We start from the raw sequence: 20,101 nt of genomic DNA on the forward strand, positions 1-20,101 counted from the left end.
TTTAATCTCCATATACAGGTAGTTTCTGAGTTAAGGACACCCCACATATGGACGACTCCTATATAAGAACGAGGCTTCCCTGCTTGCTTGTGTGCAGGATGGAGGCTTGGTGGGGGGAAGGGGGGAGGTTTGTATGACTTGAGGAAGAAATCTTTTGCTAAACACAGCTGAGGTTGTGGGTGATCTTAAAGACTGAGCAACCTCTTCTAACTCTTTAATAACCAAGGCAAACTAACAGCTTGCTCCAAAAGTTAATGAATGTCTAGGAATTTTTTTTGTTTCCCTTGTTTGTGATTAACTCACAGTGAGGTTTTTTTTACAGTAACTGACACCAGGCTGCCTAATAATATGTTGATGTTGACAATACTACCTGTATTGTAAGTTAAATTAAATTACTTAGCAATGGTATCAACATAATAGCTTTCCTCCAATCGCAGTTCTCTCTTTTAGCAGAGAACACTGTTGGGCAAGAACACAACAAAGTCATCAATTTCAGCATTTGGGTTTTTTTTTAATATTTGGTATACCCTACATTTGTACTTTTCTAATACTATCTAGGGTTAACGGGGTACAATTCTTCGCTCTTGAAGACGTGATCACATGACAACTATTTCTGTTGTAAATAATTTTGTTTATCCAGTTTTTTCACTGTCTCAGTCAGCCATGAACAGAGGTCTAGACAGTTTAGGACTGTTGAAACAACTTTATTCTTTCTAGTTACCATAGTTCCAGAGGCAAACAATACTTATCATGTTTCTCCTAATATCACTATGTAGCCATTTTAGCTTGGGGATGGAGGACAAACAATGCATATTCCATTTCATAAACAAGTTAAAAAATGTCCCTTTTAAACAAATTGACCTACACATATTAAATTTCAGGTCACGTAGCAAAAGCTGTTCACATGTGTTTTAACAAAATGTACTATAAACAATATATTTTATACAAATCTTCCATTAGGCTCCACCAACAGAAAAATGCATTAACACAAGCATTATCATTTTACAGCCCCTGAATAGAAATGTGCATTTCACTGCTGTTTTCACTGCCAGATAAGCAATTACTGTTCATCATGACCAATTCATTTGAGACTTCCACAGCCTTCCTAGACAGAGTCAGTTTTAGTGAGCAATCCTTTGGTGCATTTCCCTGTTTGATTCCAGCTCTCCTGGGTTTTGGTACATTTGTAGAAATCTTCTATTCTTGCTATCCCTTGATTTAGTCTTGCACAGATAGAAAACAGTTGTATTTATGGACAATAACCCAACAAGATGCCTGGTATTACCTTCTTAGACAAAATAAAATCTTTTTCTGTGCACTGTGCTCTGATGATGACTTCACTTTCTTTACTTAAAATCGAATTGTTCCCATTTTTTACCACCGACATTTTACCCTGGTCTATTTCCCGGGATCAGGGTGCCCTCTTGCCATTTTAGTTGGCAAGGTTGGAATGTATGGTATGCCAACAATGTAAATTCAGTTGCACAGTGTGGGACCTGGCTCTGACGGTGGGTTTTAGCAAAGAAGGGGGTGAAATCAAGACTTTAGCAGAAAAAAAATAAGAGAATGGAAGGGACATACATAAAGAGTCCATTTAGAAAAATATTGCTTGTTTCTGCACTGGGTCCCTGGTACTTGTGGCATTACCAACAAATAAATGGACACATATTATTTGTACAAAAAAGACAATCCTAGCCAAAATAAAAGACAAAGTGTAGTAAATTGGTAAAACTATTTTTTTTTTTGCTGTCAGTGTCCCTACTGCAAGATCTCTTTATTCCTGATTTGAAACAGCTGTTTTTACATGTGGCATTTACAACTGACTTCTGTCTTGGTGACGATGGAATATAGGATAAATACAAAAAGTCAAATTTCTTCAGTGGGGATATCCCAATAGTTCTAACCCTTACAGACTTTTTTTAAAACTAAATGAACTTTTTTTATTTTTTTAGATACACTTAAATTATTACTTACAAGCATATCAATATACAGAATAATAATGTGCGGTTCTAGCTACTGAAGGGTATGGTTCTATACAATTCAGAGCAATGACACTGTATATCAGGGTAAACATGTGGACTGTAAATAAACAAAGGACTGTAAACATTACATTACTTCGTCTGTAATATGGGACTGTAATGCTTGTGCTAGACAACTATTTTTTTGTAAAATGAGATGAATACATAAAAGTTGTAATCTGATAATATCATTTATTAGGTTCACTAATGAGACAATGTCATTCGAGAACACATTTCCTTTTGCCTAAATTAAAGAAGGAAAAAAGAATTGAAAGTATGAATACGTATACCGGGGATACCAGAGGCAGACATGGATTTTACATGGAAGAGCAGCATGCAGGTCAAATGATAATGTGTAATGACATCTGCTCCCAATAACATCTGCTCCTAATATCAGATCAACTGATGGATGTTCTAAAGCATCTTACCCAAAACACATAATGGATCCAAAGAAAATAATTTTAATGTATACTGGCCATGGGTATGAATATAATGTTGTGTTTTATTTTCACCTTCAGAAGAAAAGGTTCAAATCAATACTGCAGAGTATTTTTGTAGGACAATTATATCCACAGATATTTAAGGCTGATTTACCAGGCAATCGCAACAGATATGGTCTTGGGTTTAGAAATCTAAAGGGAGGTTTGGTATTTTTCTGGCATAAACTTGGGAAACTACCAATGTAAAGGCAGTACAGTTCAGGAAAACTTGTTGGAACTGTGTATAAAATCCAGTCTTGCTAAAAACTTTAAAGGGATGTGTAAATATTTTACAATTTAATATATATATTGCCTTTGTATTTAAAAAATATGGAGTTAATTCACTTAAAAAAAACTTCAAAAGGAGATCTGTTTAGAGAGCTCACAAGAAAACTGATTAACACTAGCGCTGAACACACCATCTTTTGGAGAACGCTAATCATTTCAGACAGAAGCATCAGAGGAACCAAGACAAACATCAGACTTTGGTTTTCTCCCAGAAGAAACACAAATTCACATATCAATGGACAGCCTCTGCTTGCTTTTGCTGGCACATGCTTTATACTGTGTCGGTTTAACAAAATATATTTCAGACTTCCCTAATGCACTTATTGGTCAGACAAAACACCTATAGACTAAGGAAAACATTTTATAGACCACACGTATTTGTGTAGGATGTGTATAAAGAATTGACTGAACTATTCCTGTTGAGTTAAGTTTATGTAGGTCCCACGTCACATCAATCTTACATTAGAACTTGACAAGTCCTCAAGGAACAATACCCGGACTAGTCGTCTCTCATGTTAAAACTTTACGGTACATTTTGCCAGAATCCACGTAATCCGTCAGCAACTACAGTTGGCTGTGGAAATATCCACAGAGATTCCCTGAGCTATTACAGCAGTGCTGTCATTTAGTTGCAGGAGTGCAACAGGTTAAAATCATTACTCATCTCTCATCATAGTTTTGCGTTGTTTTACATCATTGGGTGATTGATCATAAAGTATTTCATGCAATCTGGTTGGAGACTTAAAAACGAGAAAGAGAGTGGTCGCCAACCTCCACCTCTTTTGTACCATACTAAGTCCCAACCTTTTTTCAACTTCAATAAAAGGCTTTTCTGATATTTTTCCACTAATTAGTATACCAAAACTATTCTCAGAAAGGGTTTCAGTAAATTTAAAGTGAACCAGGGTGATCCAGCAAATCTGGAACTTATCAGGATTGAAAACATTTGCTAACAAATAGTAAATGACCTTTAAGAAATCCATTTCAGGTTTGCTGAATCACCCAGGTTGGCTGGACCAGTAACCTGAAAGTTCTCAACAAACTGATAAGATCATCATTCTGTTCTCTCCTCCAGTCATTATGTTCCTTGCTAGCACATCAGGGGCTGGAAAAGCTTGACAAGCCCAATATTTCTCTTTGCTCCCCTAGTCTCCTATCCCTGTCTATACTTGCTAAATTAATAAATAAAAATAATAAATAAAAAATATAAAATGTTCTGTTTCTGAAAACAGTGGGTGGAAGGTGTATACACTGTACTATGACAGTAAAGTAAGGACGCAGCACCTGTCCCAACAGAACTTTTAAGGCTTTTAGGGTACAAGCGTCAATAAACTGTGCTGAGAACCAAAGAAACAAAACATCATTCTGTGCACCCTGTCAGCCTCAAATTAATGTGATTTTTGGAGACTCAGTCGGTGCCGCTGCTTTCATTTATTTTATGCAGCCTTTTAGGGAACAGGAACTAGCAAAATAAACAATGGTTTGGACTTCTGGTTAAATATCAATTCTTTTGAAAATACACAAAATACATTCTAGCATTCTGTATCTGCAGCCTTTTTTAACCACATATTAAATAACCTGCTTTACTTTGGTTTATTTTAAAATGTGTTTTCTTTGGCTCAGACCTCATTAGTTAGCCTACTTGGTTATGCCAGCTGGATCTCGAGGAACCTCTATCTCATTCTCTGGGTCTTTCATTATCTCATTGCTGGTGGAATTAAGAACAGAAATATGTTTTGGCATCTCTCAGAGCCAAACTCACTCAAGGTTTCTCTCGGTCGGGGGAATGGCAATCAACATGTGGTTTGTGTGATACTTAGGAAGAGGCCAGAAAACACAGCTCCACTAAAAGTCACCTACACCATAACAGAAATCAAATGTGAAGGTTAATGGTACACATTGTAACATAAAATATAGAATGCTTCGGTGCTGTCTGAAAATGATTCATTATAAGTGTTGATAAACATTCTTTTACACCATAATCATTTTCTGCTATCTACATTACTTAAACTGCAAAGGCAACATTGAAAAGTGACTGAGTGAGCAACACTGCCCTCTGCCAACCTTATAGATACTTTAATTGTACAGAAAATCTCTTGTCAAAGAATAGCAAAGTAATCCGATAAGTAATTAGAGATAATTGCTCATTGGATGATATTTAGTTTGCTGAATTTGTAATACTTTATTGCTATGTTTTGTTTTGTTTTTTTGTTTTTTTTTCATTAAATATGGTTTTCAACCCTTTTTTTCAGTACTGCTGATCTCTGCTTCATTCCCTTAGGTCACTTGATGTCCACATGTACTTGGGTGGCCATCATTATCGAATAGCTCTAAGCTGTACTATATTCAGTAAAACTATATTAGTTTTGTTGGCACTGCAGCATCCCTTACAGCAGAAGCAAAATCAGCGTGTAAACAAACTCTGGAATGCTTTAGTATCTGGGAGTTATCTTCTTTTTACAAAGAAGGGATAAATGTGGCTATAGTACCATCCAATCATTTCTAAGAAGGTGCCCTCTCCTTTCCAAAAAGAGGACCACAAAAAATAACTCTGGATGTCTGGCAGAGAGCAAGGAAGTGAGATCACATACCCAATGGACCCAATACCTGCTCTGAGCACTTCTGCTCATACAGATACCACATGACAGCTGTTTGCAAACATTTTATCAACTTAACAGGTCATTTCATTGCAGGGGTCATTAGGGGTCCAATAAGTGAACTTGTCACTGCACAATACAATCACATATAAAGGTAACCAGTAAGTGGATGGAGAAAAGAAAGAGGTTAACATAACTTTTAATGTAATTTACTTTGTATAGTCTGTACTTATAACTTGTCTTGTGAAATGTCAACAGGACAGAAAAAAACATGATTTGTTTTTGTGTATTAGATGGTCTTTGTATAAAGTATTCAATCAATACACTTCATTCTTTGCATGAAAATTTCTGAGCCTCAACCCTTTTTCTTTTCTCCATCCACTTAATTATTTAATACTATCTAGAGGTTGCTCACCTTCAAAATAATCCTACACAAAGGTAACCAGCCCTTATTTGGTGATAATAAAGTCAACTAAAATATTAAAACTGCCAGATTCAAAATATTAGGGCAACCTGAGCATTTTAAAATTCTATTACCATGAGGATATATTTTTTTACAGTTACTAAGTTTTGAATGTTGCTGTTTATTATGCTGGTGTTTGAAGTCTGTATATTGTTGCATCCTGTTTATATCCAGACAAACTTTTATTTGTTCACCAAAATTTGTTTGTGGTTTTCATAAATTCCAACAATAAACATATATCTATCAAACGATTTGTAATTCTTTGCACAGTATTCTGTTTAGAAGTATAATCCAAAGGTATTTGCCAGGAATAGACTAACATCTTGTTGTTTTAAGTCAAGAAACTTGGAAGGTTAGTAAGAAACAAACTGTCAACTAACCACTAATTGAATTTCAGAATATGACTCACATCTCAGAAATTTCCCAGAATTTAATCACAGTCCACCCAGAAAGATCAATTAGAAAGCAGACCTCCAGTTTGTTAGGATTCTCTGCAGAACACAGGGAGGTGCTAGCTGCTTCACTGCTCAGGTTTTATGAATGGACAAAGATGTAATTTAGAAAACGGAGATAAAAGTAATCTAGCAAAATCATTTGACACTTCCTCCAGCTTTTAAATACATTTGTAAAAACCCTGTAAAGAGAATCATTATGAACCAATATTACAGTATATACAAGCTAAAATCAAAACTGCCAGATTGTTCGTACAGTACAAACAACTCAATGAGTTAAACTGTCTAATAAATCTGATGTACCATCATTACCATCTGAAAACGAGTTAGTGTTTCCTCTCTGCAGTAACCTCTAGTGATAGTGACTTTGCATTACTAAATAATAATGTAGCGCAGTAAATTTTAAAAACAAGCAGTCAAGCTTCTTCCTTTTTAAGCTACCCATTACCCAACCTAGGGTTGAAGAGTTGAGATTATGTAAATTTATTAAAAATAAAAATAAAGGTAAACTAGAGGGATAGTAACAATGCTACCTGTGCCATATTGTGTATAGTCTATGCTTCTATGCGCACACACACACACACACACACACACATATAAATATATATATTATATATATAAATAAATATATATTATATTTATTATGTATATTACTATAATATATATATAGTATATTGTTGCATGACAGCATTAAAAAAAAAATTTTCATTTGAATTATGTATTGAACCTAAAGATTTAGGATTTAGTCTAAATTGCTGAATTGGAAAATTACACACACATATATATATATATATATATATATATATATATATATATAATGTGTAGGTATTGATTTGAAAAGGAGCAATGCTTCCGAGCAGTCTAGTGTAATGTCTAGTGTCTAGTGTAATGTATGACTATCTCCTGAAGCATGAACCTGATGCCTAATGTTCACTAAAAAGGGCTGGGGAAAATGCTGCCCATAGTTTTTGATCATTTACTGTTGTGTGTCTGCAGCCTCTGACAAGTTTCCGTAGCACTATATTTATGTGTGGCACTTTGGTCAGTGAAAACACTTGAAGAACCCTATAGAACAAGAAAGTTGACCATCACTGACCTATAGGTTCACAAGGTTTGCTCCATTGAGGACCTTTATTATTCAAACCTTTTGCTAAACAAAGATATAGCCAAAAAAAATGGTGTTTTTAGAGTGTACTATGACTAAGTCCCAAGATCCTAACATCCCCGCCACACCCTCACTTTTTCTTTATGTATCTTTGACACTTTGCAGGTGCCACTGTGGATACATTTGGCAGAATTTCAATTATCTCCAGTAATTTTCCCACAATTTACTCTTTGATATTTATCCTTTATTGGTGGTAAAAAAAACTCCTGGAGAGGATTTATTTCCACTGTTTATATGCTCTATTTTTTAATAAATATATTAAATAATGGAGTTTATGTGTCCTTTGTTAATAAAAACATATTCTGGAAGGCACCAGTGAAAAATTCTATGTCATTCCAAAGGGTTTGCAAACACTTTTTTTGCAAGTATATTAGCTGTTCAGTTCTTACATCACTAAAACATAATTTCATTTTATATACACAGAAACAACTGAGAGAATATATTTACTGTTTTGCCCCCCTCTTTGGTAATGAAATGCGATGTGTGACTGTTTTCTATAGTTTTGAATTTATATACCTTCAATGTAAAGGAGCAATACAAACTCTCCTCAACACTAGTGAAAGAGGGTTGGACCTATATTACAGCAGCAAATATAAATATCTGGTCATTGACAATATTCCTTAGCAGTTTAGCCACTTAAAAGCTCTTTGAAGGTGTAGGTATTAAATATTTGATGAACTGCATATGGCTAAATGATAACACCATTTACTCTTTTGCTGTAAAAGCAGCACTAGGCACTTCCGTATTGCCATCTTTAGCTCAGATGATTTGCACTAAAGAAATTTGTACTCAACATATTCTGCACTCTGCTTACATATATAATTGACTAATATTGCTAGGGCAAACTAAAATACTTTCCTGGTTTGGATAATAAAAAGAAGAACTAATTAGTACTGTAATATAAAATGTTCCCGTGTAAAACCTAAAATTTAGACAAAATGATAATTTTATGTAAATGACATTTTTATCCTAATTAATTCCCAAACATTATATTTTTTATTGGACAGTAATTTGCCCAATTATTATTCTGAGTCAGGGACTGGCTATCACAATCGACAGTTAGTAAATGGTGCGACCTTCTATTGCACCCTCGTCATAGATAAAGATGGCAGGCGCGCTGTACAGTCTGTCTGTCTGATATGTGACCTTGGATGTCTTAAAGTTTTAAGGCGATCCCTTAAATCAACGTATAATTAGCTTTGAAGTCTCTGTATGTTGGTCCCAGTAAAATACCTTCTTGATAGTATATGCTTTATTGGTCTTGAATGTGAATATATTGTGAAAAACACAGACCAATATGCAATTAGGTATAGAACTTCATCTATTCTATGGAAAGTATAAATCATATTTCTTTGCTCAGCAGATTCTTCCTTCAGCACTAATACATCCCAAGCCGCTTGTCCTCGGCATGCAAGACCAATCAATATACAGATTTCTAAAGAAAGTAACAAGTAATTACCCTGTAATGCACAAAACATTTCAGAAACTGGCAGATGTACCAAACTGTCTTTCATAAGCTATTTATGAGTATAACAATCCCCTCCACCCCCATGTCAACACAAGATGACAAATGCTATGCTGCAATGCTAAACAATCAGAATGATGTACTTAGGAATACTCCATGGTCTATCCGGCACTAGAACACTACATTAAACAACTAATTTACATAATTATAAAGAGGGTTGTAAACAATTAAATAAATTAAATAGCAAGTGCTTGAAAGTGCTTGAAAAAAGACTGACTATGTTATTATATTTTAGTGCTGGCTCCTTCATTGCTGATTATTGGGACTGCTTGGCCATTGGGCCCCTTATTGGTCAAGGAAAACACCAGGTGCTTACCTGTATAACATAATGTCTGGAAGAAACAGAAAACTTTTTTATTCATAATGTGAAACTATAGCTTTCTGCACAGGACCCAGAGCTAATAAAAAATTAAAACTCTTTACTATACAGTTTAGGCCTGATTTCCACAACTGGAGAGGATACACATTTATCAGTGAATCTAGGTCTAGCAAACCTGGAAAAAGTCTGGTCCAGGATTGAAAACATTTGCTAACAAATAACAAATGACTTTTAATAAATCTATTCCAGGTTTGCTGGATCACCCAGTTTCATTGCTGAAGGTGTATCTTCTCCAGCCTTAGAAAGCTTAAAGAAATCAGGCCCTATGTGTGACTAGTGAAAAATGACTCTTGGTAATTACCGTAACAAGTATTGTAAAGATTAAATAAAGGTTTTAGCAGTATCCATATGTCAGACAGTAATACTGGACACAACACAGTATACAAGATTGTTGTCAGTGATGGAGATGCTGTACATCAACATATATACTTCAAGCTCTGAAATATGCTAAACTAAAAAAAACAACCTGAACATTTACAACTCCCTAATCCGAAAACCCTAAGTCCTGCTTTATCTAACAATTGCAGCTAGTTATACATCACTAGCACTCTCACAGGGAAGGAAGAAGAATCCTCCATACCAGTACAATTTTTCTTGACTTCTAGAGGCTAAAAGAATTAGTGAGAAAGCCAAGGGAAGGCAAAGTATAAGCTGCTGGTGGAGTTGTTATTAAAGTGAACCTGTGGCTTTGCTCTGCATGGACTAAGCAGAAGTTACACATGTGCAATAATTGTCATTTGAAAGGATCTTTCATGATCCTTTCCAACGACTAACGACTGCACGATGCATGAATGAGCGCTGTACATAGTCCTGCTCTATGAAGAGAGGAGGGGGAGAAAGACGGAGCGGCACCCCACTGCGCGCTGTCCCCCTTCACTTTCATTACAATCGTTCGACGGCCACCGTCTGTGGATCCACCCTGAGCCAATTATCGGACGAGAACCATTTTATTCCACAAAAAGTTTTGCATTGTGTATGATGAGAAAACATTACTGAATTACTGCATAAACTATAAAAAGTAGAATTTAATCCTTGTACTGCACACTTTGATCTTCTTTGCATCTTTTGATTATACAGTCATTCATCCTATTTATTGTACAGCACTGCGTAATATGTTGGCACTATATAAATCCTGTTTAATAATAATAATAAGTCGTCACCATACAAGACTTTTTTTTCCAGAAGCTGCCCATCAGGGCAATAAAACTTAAAGCTGAAGCTGTAGCATCATAGTTTCAATTTGCATAATAACACAACACTGAAAAAGTGAGACTGATGCTTCTAGGAGAACCATATTTTACTAAGCCATTTAACCTATTTATATAATGTATATGTATATAGCTGTCCAGGTCTAGAAGAATAATATTGTGTTTAGTGAACAAGGTCTGGGTGGGTGTGTGACACAAATAAAAGAAACAGTTTAGCTAACTCATATCTAAATTATATAATTCCAAACAATTATAAAGTTTTTTGCAAATAGGATCTTACCTTGCATGGTTATCTTGGTGGGCTCCGAAAATAAAGGAATAAGCAAGAGGTAGATGAGGTAGACAAATGATATTCCGCTGTACCGGAACATGCATGCTGTAAAAGAGAAATAAAATATGTTTCAGTCACCAGAGATAAACAAAAATGTATTAAACATGCACAAGGTGAATGGGAACAAAACACACATAATATGATTTTAAAATATATCACTTCTTTCTTAGGAGCCCTGTTATTCCTGTAATTTTATAATTATGTACCTGAAAACCAGTAATTTAACATAATTATATTCCTAAAACTGAACTTTAGGAATACATAAAAACTACTTTTCCTCTGGGGCTCCCCCTCGCAGCACACAGATCAAATGCTTGTTGTCATCTAGGGAAACAGAAACATTTTCTACTTTTCTTCATTGCTTCCGTTTCATATCTTCTATGCTGTGTGTGAGCCATTGGCATCATCACTTATACTGCAGGACCAAAAGTGAGCATTGTAAGTAAGGACATCATTAGTGATTCAACACATTGGACTACTAGCGGCTGGAGCTATTGCTAATTGTTTGACAGCCCAGCTCCTGCTTGTCCTTGTCCCTCATGTTTTCTCCATAGAACAGGACTGGCTGCTTCATAGCCAAATAGGGTTTCTGTACAGAAGTAGTCCCTAAACTGTTGCCTATTCCTGTGCCTAAAGATCCTTATTTGGACAGTACCTTATAGTGTGTACTAAGCAATAGCCCAAATGAGCCCAAAAGAGAAGAAAATATCTTTGGTCATGTCTTTTTAGTTAACCCATAATACTATGGGAATCCTTTGTTGTGCATTAAAAGTTTAGCACAAAAATGACTGTACATAGATAGGAAAAAAAGGGATATGCAAATAACAGTTTATAAAACAGTTATAGTAAAACAAATTGAGGTCCTGTATAGATGTTAATCTTTCACGTTTATTACTAAAATTAATTGCAATGTAAACATTCCCTTGCCTAGAAAGCAAAGTGAGCTTAACAATGATCCAAAATGAAGATAAGACAGGGGGCTCTGCATACATTTGCAAGCAAAATAGTCACACTTGAGTAGTTAAGCTAATCATAAATTGCTTTCAATATTCCAAAAAAGTTTTAAATATATATATATATATATATATCCACACACATACAGCAGACAGTCATTCTAGCACCTTGACTTCTAATTTTCTACAACAGGCTAAGGCTGTAAGACACTAAATCATGAATGGCCCTTGTGTTCTCTCAAACTTCAGTTCACCTGGTGCCGCTAGAGACTTTCAGGTCTAGCAAGTATTGCGTCTGCCACATGGCTTCATTCACTAATTTAAACATAGCTTGCCTCTTGGTAAGGATACAGCTGTTTCACTGCGGAGCTTGTTTCTGCAAGGGGAGGCACATCAAGCAATAAAAAATTTAGGACTTGATTTAATGATTTCATGGTTTGATATGGTAAACTAATATTTTCACAGCTCAGCATTTCAACATAAATTGTGATTGCCCAGAAAAAGTTAAAGCCTTTTTGTGAATTCATTCAGATACTCAAAGAAAATAGGCTTAGAAACATAAGAAAGGACTATAATGATTTATGACCTGTCTAGATTCATTTCTGTTCTTTTGCATCTAGAAAATAAATTGACATTAAAAACTTCTGTTTGGAGAATGAACTGGCAAGATGACAGCGTTTGAAACAAAAAAAAAAAGTTTCCCCATAGCTAACTATACTAACTATATAAAGACCATGGTTTGTACATCTTGTACTAATGCTGGCCAACTAGTCAAAATTATCTGCATGCGCATTTAGGAAATGGTTTTATTTTATACTGCATTTGTGATATAAACCAGTATTACTAGAAGGACAGTTGATCGGAGGGGTATAAATGAATGACTTCCATGACTTTACTCACTTTTAGTAAAAACCTTCATATTTTGGATCTGTGATGGAAATGATGACACAACACAAGAATAAACATTAAACTGGCCAAATTTATATTACAAGACCTTTAATGCATAATTGTGTCTTCCTAAATTCATTCAATAATTAGCACGTAAATATTCAAGTTTACACACATGGTTCAAATATGTGTTTCTAATTGTAGCCCTTCCTTTTGTGGCTTTCAGCATGGAATCAGTTTAAACACAATAAACAAATGAAATGCAATGGTTATTTGCTTGCTTTTGACTACATTGATTCATTTTATAGTCTTTTGTTGGCTTGATGACTTGTGTGTTGAAGCTTTTTGTATTTTTTTCCAAGGAAAAATAATTATATTTGATGAAAGATCCCGGGTTGAGTCCAGGTCAATATTTAGTGTTGGATTGAATGTTTACTGTTATAACACAGGTTTTTTACAGTTCTTAAGTTGTTCTGCACAATATTAATTACAATATCTTTGTGTATGTTTGAAACAACGGGAGCAGAGTGAGCTTGGTACATAAAGTGGGCTCATAAAATCCCTATACCATAATGTTCATCAAGTAGAGGAACAATTTTTTTTTTTTTTTAAATGAGATCAGCTTGATGTGTGCTTCACGTAAACTTATAAATATGTGAACATGGGAGAATCATAAATACTTATTATACAGCCTACCAAAGCTTTATTGATCAATCTCACTGCAAAAGTCTATAAATTATCAGACTCACTAAAAACACTGTTCTGATCAGCTGATATCTTAACCATATCTATACCTTAAGTCTATAAATCAACCATTTTCTTTTTAAGGCTTTGTTTTTATCTGGTATTCCTCTATAAAACACCCTTCCTATCCCTGGCATGCTACTTTTACTGCTCCACTGTATGTAAGGAAGGAGCCATGGTTGCTGGTAGAGGTGTTCACCACAACTAAATTCTGACTAGGTTCTAATCTGGCACTTATTACTTCCAGGTCATAGCATAGGAAAAAAAAATAAACCCTTTGCATTCTTTGGATTTTAGGTATTAAATTAAACAAAGAGGTCTAAGCCATACATTGGGTTGTTTCCTAGAGGGGGCAAACATGTGGAGGTGCAAAGTGTGTTGTTGCACCAGGGGACTCCACTCAGCCAACAGTGCCCTCAAGTCAGTTCAGCAGGGAGACCCCAAGTCAGTTATGCACAGGGGGCTACTGTTTGCTATATCCACCATTATTTCCTAGAGTAGTATGTATGCTAATGCATTCCTACAAACTGATACCCAGCCATCATGGCTATAGGGTTGCAGCACCCCGTCGGCCTCTCCCACCAGTTATGACCGGCCTACATTGTATAAAGAAGGAAATTATGTCCCTGGGTCTAAAATATTGTATGTTAGGAATTTTAAAGAGTTTTATTCTAAAACTGAATTTGCATGTTGGTGGAGAGAAAAAAGGAAAAGGAAGGGAAGGCAAGATTTATGCAGATTAAACTTTAAACCAATGTCACACTTGCAGTTTAACACTAAAGCTGCGTACACACTTCCAATTTTTATCGTTGGAAATGAACGACGAACGAACGACGAACGATCGATTGGGCAAAAATCGTTCGTAAAAAAAGTAACCAAGGACGCCGACGAACGAGGATAGTCGTTGGAAATGAACGACCGGACCGGCGGATCGGATTGGACGACGATCGTTGACCATCTATCGTGTGTACGGTCGTTCAGTGATCGTCCATGGTCTGAGCATGTGAGCGCGGTGAACGAACGTTCGCTCACTTCCTGTGGTGCACGTCACTTCCTGTATCGTTCAAACGATTGCATCTATCGTGTGTACAATATCTGCGAACGATCGTGTCGTTATCTGTATGTACAGGATCGGTGCTATACGATCGTTCGCAGATATCGTGCAGGATCGTTCGTCGTTCGTTTACCAACGATAATAATTGGAAGTGTGTACGTAGCTTTACTCTTTTGTATCATAGTAAAGATTTGAAGGATCAGTGAGCCAATCCCCAAAAAACAGGCAAATTCCTCCAGTTCGACATATTGCAGGTAGTTTTTTGGCAAGTCTTAGATTTCAGCAGCTGCAGATTGAAATGTAAAGATAATTTATTAATACCTTTATTTTAGTTCTCCTTTACAAAAATTGCCCACATACTGACAACATTGCTGTAATATTACTGCAGGGCAAACAGTGTTGTCATCCTGTTAAAGGAAGTGAAAGATCAATGGATTTACTGTCAGGATTACCAGGTAATCCAAATTTGAGTGCTGAGAAAAATAACTGCTGTGGTAATGCTATTGACATACTGAAACAACTGTTTTTTTTCCTTTAGACCAAAGTTCTACATTGAAGTTAATCTATAAGCAAAACTTTTTTTTGCTTTTTGGATAAACTGAGGAGGGATTAGACCCTGCATCAAGTTTTTTTTTTTTTTTTTTGCTTGTGTTCCCATAGAGTAGACTTATACTTCCTTTTTTACCCCTTCTATTTGTGCCGTGGTTACTGAAATAGAAAATGAGAAAAAAATTAACTTTTAGTGTTGTCTCCAAAAACAAGAGGTAAAGTGAGGTCTCTTGGAGAAACTTGTCCTGGGGACAAATATCCCCCCACTGGTCTACCTCTGGAGATGGAAGTAAAAGGAAGTGCTGTAGGGCAAAAAGAGATGAAACCAGAATAAGATATATGGATCCCTGTTTAGTTTTAAGAAAATTTCAAAGAAGGTATAAAAAAAAAAGGTATAAGAAAAAGTTATTATGAAGATCTAAGGTCTAATACTCAAATAACTAGAGAAATATTACACAGCAAATAATTGCAGCTTCTCCTCCTATCCATGTCAATAAAGTCATTCACAGCTGGCTAAACTACTAAAATACTTCCTGCTGTTCTAGGCAATCATAGAAATAAAGTGTAAAATTTACACAGCTTCAAAGATGTTCTTTCCTGGACAGAGCCTGATTTATGCTGCCTTTATATAAATCAAGGTGTTACCTGTGACACCACCATTCAACATTAAAATTGCTATTCCAAAGTGCCCGAAAAAACCAGCGCTGGATTATCCATTTTAATCAGAGCAAAGCAATAAAATCTTCAGTATAAGAAGTACTTGCATCGTTTAATAAAAAGAATAGAAAATGAATTTCTAAGTAATATATATATACCTATACCTAATTGGACGCAATGAATATTCATGTAAAGGTAATGTGTATGTTGGTTTGAGAACTATGGAATTCAAATTTACATAGAATACAACTCTGTATTGCCAATTTTTTTTAGAACATCACCATGCCTTACAGACGCAGGTAGTCATCAGGCTTGATTAGAATGAAATAAAATAACATTTAAAATGTTTATGTTAAATGTAAGAAGGATAAGCAAAATTGAGCGTTTGTGTCAAACTGTCATCTATAACTTTTTGCCATGTTTATTGGTGGGTTGTAAGGGTGCAATAAACTTTAAATAATCTATAGGTTATGAAAGCTTCATTCAACCACCTTAGGCTTATCGTTAGTGTTAGGAATTGATAAACAAAGAAACCCTAACCCTACATCTAACAATAACACTTTTGTCTACCCAAACCCATAGGATGCCAGAAAGCAGCAAGGACACTGACATGAATTGCTAATTCCATAGTAATGAGTTTGCAAGTAACATAATAAATCCCATGAGAAAGAATACACCAAAATACAGCACTCCACTGTACTAATCTGCATATTTTTTTATTGTTGCAAAATCTAAATGGTCTCTTTATGCAATGCTTACAAAAAAGTATTACTTAATAATTAAATGAGAAAATAAGTAATTTTATTTTTAAAATGACTATTTGTTTTGGTCTTGAAGAGTTTAAAGTTTGCTCATTTCAGTAAAACCATCCCAGATTTCCCTTACTGGAACAAAAAATTGGACATTTTGAGAAATATGTTGTTAGTCTTTTTCAAACTGTCTAATGTCGAATACCATAAACAAAGAAATACTTGTGTGCATCTTCAGATCCCCACATTCTGACATAACTGGTCAATTCCTTCAGACTGCTCACCTTTTATGCAGCCACACAAATATGCTATTGATCTTGATTTGACCTCAACAAAGCAAAACTGCAAGAGGCAACATGAGGACAGATATACAATAAATGGAAGAACAAGGGAATGTATTTATACACAAAACGACTATATGTCTGCAGAAATTTTGCTACACGCTGCATTCCATCTTTTCAGTATTTACTGACTGCAATTGTATGCTGATCATATATATCTAGTGATCATATTCATCTAGACCAGCTTTTCACATTTTACCCCTGAGGAACACTTGAAATAATTTTTACGTATCAATGAACAACTACTAAAACCAATATATTGGGAGTAAGTGTGGAAATGTTAGAAATGCTGATCAATTGAAAGATTGTCACCTCACAGTAGTGGCTAGAATACTACCTTGAATAGACAACTAAGAACATCATTAGAGTCATGCAGCTGGCTCTTACAAGCGGTGTTTGTCCCTGAAATATGCAGGAATCATCAAATTGAAGGCCAGTCAGCCATGGTTGCGGAAACCACTAGCAACTTCTGGAGGAACCCTAGTTGTTAATGGCCGATCCACTCACTTCACCTAGTTCATTCAGCAAAGAAAAAATCATAAATCTAAAATACCAGAATTTAGATTCTTATTTCACTACAAAGTTACAGTTGTTTGCTGCTGCCAATGTTTAATATAATTTAAAAGTAATGTGGCTGAAAATAGAGATCATTATGCTTGTGTAGCTTTGTAAATTGAGCCAGATCCCTTATAAGCAAGGTGGCTTTTAGTCCTATGCTGTAATTGCTTAAATCTCACACACATGGGAACCTCATTTAGTTGTGCTAAAGTAATTTGTGTTATACATCATTCCCCCTCTAACTTTTAGTTTCCAAACACGGCAGTAATAGGGTATTGTACTGTGTTGACGCAGAAAATATTGGAGTTTAAATAATACCAATTGGTACGTTATTAAAGAGATACGTTTTCAAGTTGACTTAGATCGCTTCCTCAGGCTTTATACATTTCTGTGTAAACAAAAATCTAATTTTTATACATAGAGTTACCAGAGTGAGCAATGAAATACAACTATTAAAAATGTAAACCTATTTTTTTTCTTCACAGACATTTTACCCTTTACTATAGCCAAAGAAATGGTTAAATTATGTTCAATTAGGTTTATGTAAAGCCTGAAGAAGGCGTCCATGTCACCCCAAAAGCTTATGTCTAAATAATTTAATTTTATTTACTGCAGTTTCCATGCATTCAAAGTTTCAGACTTATACTGTTGATGAGCATTTGAGCAAATATAAGATGTTTCATACATATGATCAATCAGACAGAAGAACATGCTCTGCACCCACAAAAAGACTGCAATAAAGAACAGACATGCTCACACTGTTACCGAATTTTCCATCTGAGGTATTCAACATTGTCGGTATTTATGACTGAGCTCAGAAATTGTTTGGAATTAAGATTTAGCTAGCAAATGACTAAATATTTAAGCTGAACACAGCTTTATCTTATTCAACTGAATGAACATTTTTGTTAATTTTGCTAATTGAACAGTCTCAATTCCTTTATAAAATCAGCCCCTATTGTGTTTACCTTGGAGTAACCAAATATTTGATAACACTAATATAATGCAGCTAAAATTCAGTGTAATTGATTGTAAGACTGAAGAGAGCTACATGGTAAATGATGGGGGGTGATTTCAATATACAGTTAGACTGTAAGAACTTTTACATTAATAGCAAATTTTTGCAGAATATTTACAAATTATAATTGTGGAAAATCATTGGTTATGGTAAAAATTAACCCATCTGGTTCATCCTATCCATTAATTATGAACTTTAAAAATATTCTTTAATCAAGTCAGTCTTAAATGTGTGTCTAGCTTCCCTAAGGGAAGAGTTCTTCAATTATGTTTTATCATTGTTTCTGTGCCAAAAGCCAGCAGGAATTTAATGTGAATCTAAACCATGGGTATAAGTTTCAGAGCCCTAACGCTATATTGCTTTATGACTGCCAAATATCTTAGTGTGTAACTGTGCAAATATCAGGTTTTTGCTTTTCTTAAAACTGTTTTTTCTTTTAGTGAGATGCTGTGATGGTTTTTGTTTTGTTTTTCCAGGGAAAGTCAGCAAAGGACATTCACGCTGGGATGTCACAAACACTGGGGGAGAGGTGTCCTTCCTACATCACTGTCAAAACCTGGATATCCCGTTTCAAGACTGGGCATTTCACCGTTGAAGATAGGCAGTGGGCGCCCCCCAACCTCAACTGACCCAGCAACCTGCAATACTGTCCATGAGCTGATTATTGAGGACTGGCGAATATCCACAAAAAAAGTAGCCCAGACACTTGACATCTCACGGAAGCATGTTGGGTTTGTTATCACCACTATTCTAGACATGCGCAAGCTTTCAGCGAAGTGGGTGCCGAAATATTTATACAGTGATCAGAAGAAGGAACAGGTTGAAGCATCCAAAGCCGTTTTGGCCCATTTTGAAGCTGCACAGGACTTTTTAGCTAGGTTAGTGACTGAGGGTGAAACCTGGCTCCACATCTATGATCCTGAAACCAAGGTACAGTCAAAAGAATGGCGCCACAGCGGGTCCCCACGGCCGAAGAAGTTCTGAACCCAGAAATTGGCCAAAAAAAGTCATGGCGTCCATTTTCTGGGACACAGACAGTATTATGTTGGTGGACTACCTACCTCGGGGCTCTAGTATCACTGGACAGTATTATGCTAACCTCCTGGACCAGCTGAAGGAGGCAATTAGGACGAAACACCGTGGAACGTTTACAAAAGGGTCCAGGACAACTCACCTGTGCACACGTTCGACGTTGTGGCTGCCAAATTGAACACCCTGGGTTTCCAATTGGTCCACCATCCCCCCTACTCATCTAACCTGGCCCTTTTGGACTATTACCTGTTCCTGAATTTGAAGAACCACCTGAAGGGGCAACGTTTTGAGGTCATTTCTGGCGTCAAAGATTCTGCTGAGAGCTGGTATGCGGCCCAACCAAAAGACTTTTGTTTGAACGGTCTAGAAAAGCTGCAACTATGCTGTACCAAGTGCATCAGTCTCAGGGGGAATATGTTGAATAAATGTGTTATTTCTTAACTCTGGCTCTCTTCTTTCTGGGCAAAGTCAGGAACTTCTCAGCACCCCCTTGTATATAAAGCAATGGATCATACATTTACCAAATACTTACTTCAAGTGATTCTTATTGATCCATGTGTTTCAAATGACAGTGAATGATTCACAGCCAGTAAATATTTGGTGAAAGCCATGTTCTCTTTATTCTTAGACCCCTAAGACTGAAGACTGGCTTC

At 35.8% G+C, this 20,101-nt stretch overlaps 1 protein-coding gene across 4 annotated transcripts in view; it reads right to left on the bottom strand.

The window, feature by feature from the left end:
* The window catches only part of PIEZO2 (piezo type mechanosensitive ion channel component 2), a 216,519-nt gene that overhangs the window by 129,487 nt on the left and 66,931 nt on the right, over window positions 1–20,101 (bottom strand). For all 4 annotated transcript variants that reach the window (XM_072411452.1, XM_072411453.1, XM_072411451.1 and 1 more), the window contains exon 2: window positions 10,855–10,950. In XM_072411452.1, coding sequence (XP_072267553.1) covers window positions 10,855–10,950 — 96 coding nt within the window. The remainder of the gene's footprint in view (window positions 1–10,854; window positions 10,951–20,101) is intronic.

This window comes from Pyxicephalus adspersus, chromosome 5 (genome assembly GCF_032062135.1).
Source record: "Pyxicephalus adspersus chromosome 5, UCB_Pads_2.0, whole genome shotgun sequence".
NCBI classification, from domain to species: Eukaryota; Metazoa; Chordata; class Amphibia; order Anura; family Pyxicephalidae; genus Pyxicephalus; species Pyxicephalus adspersus.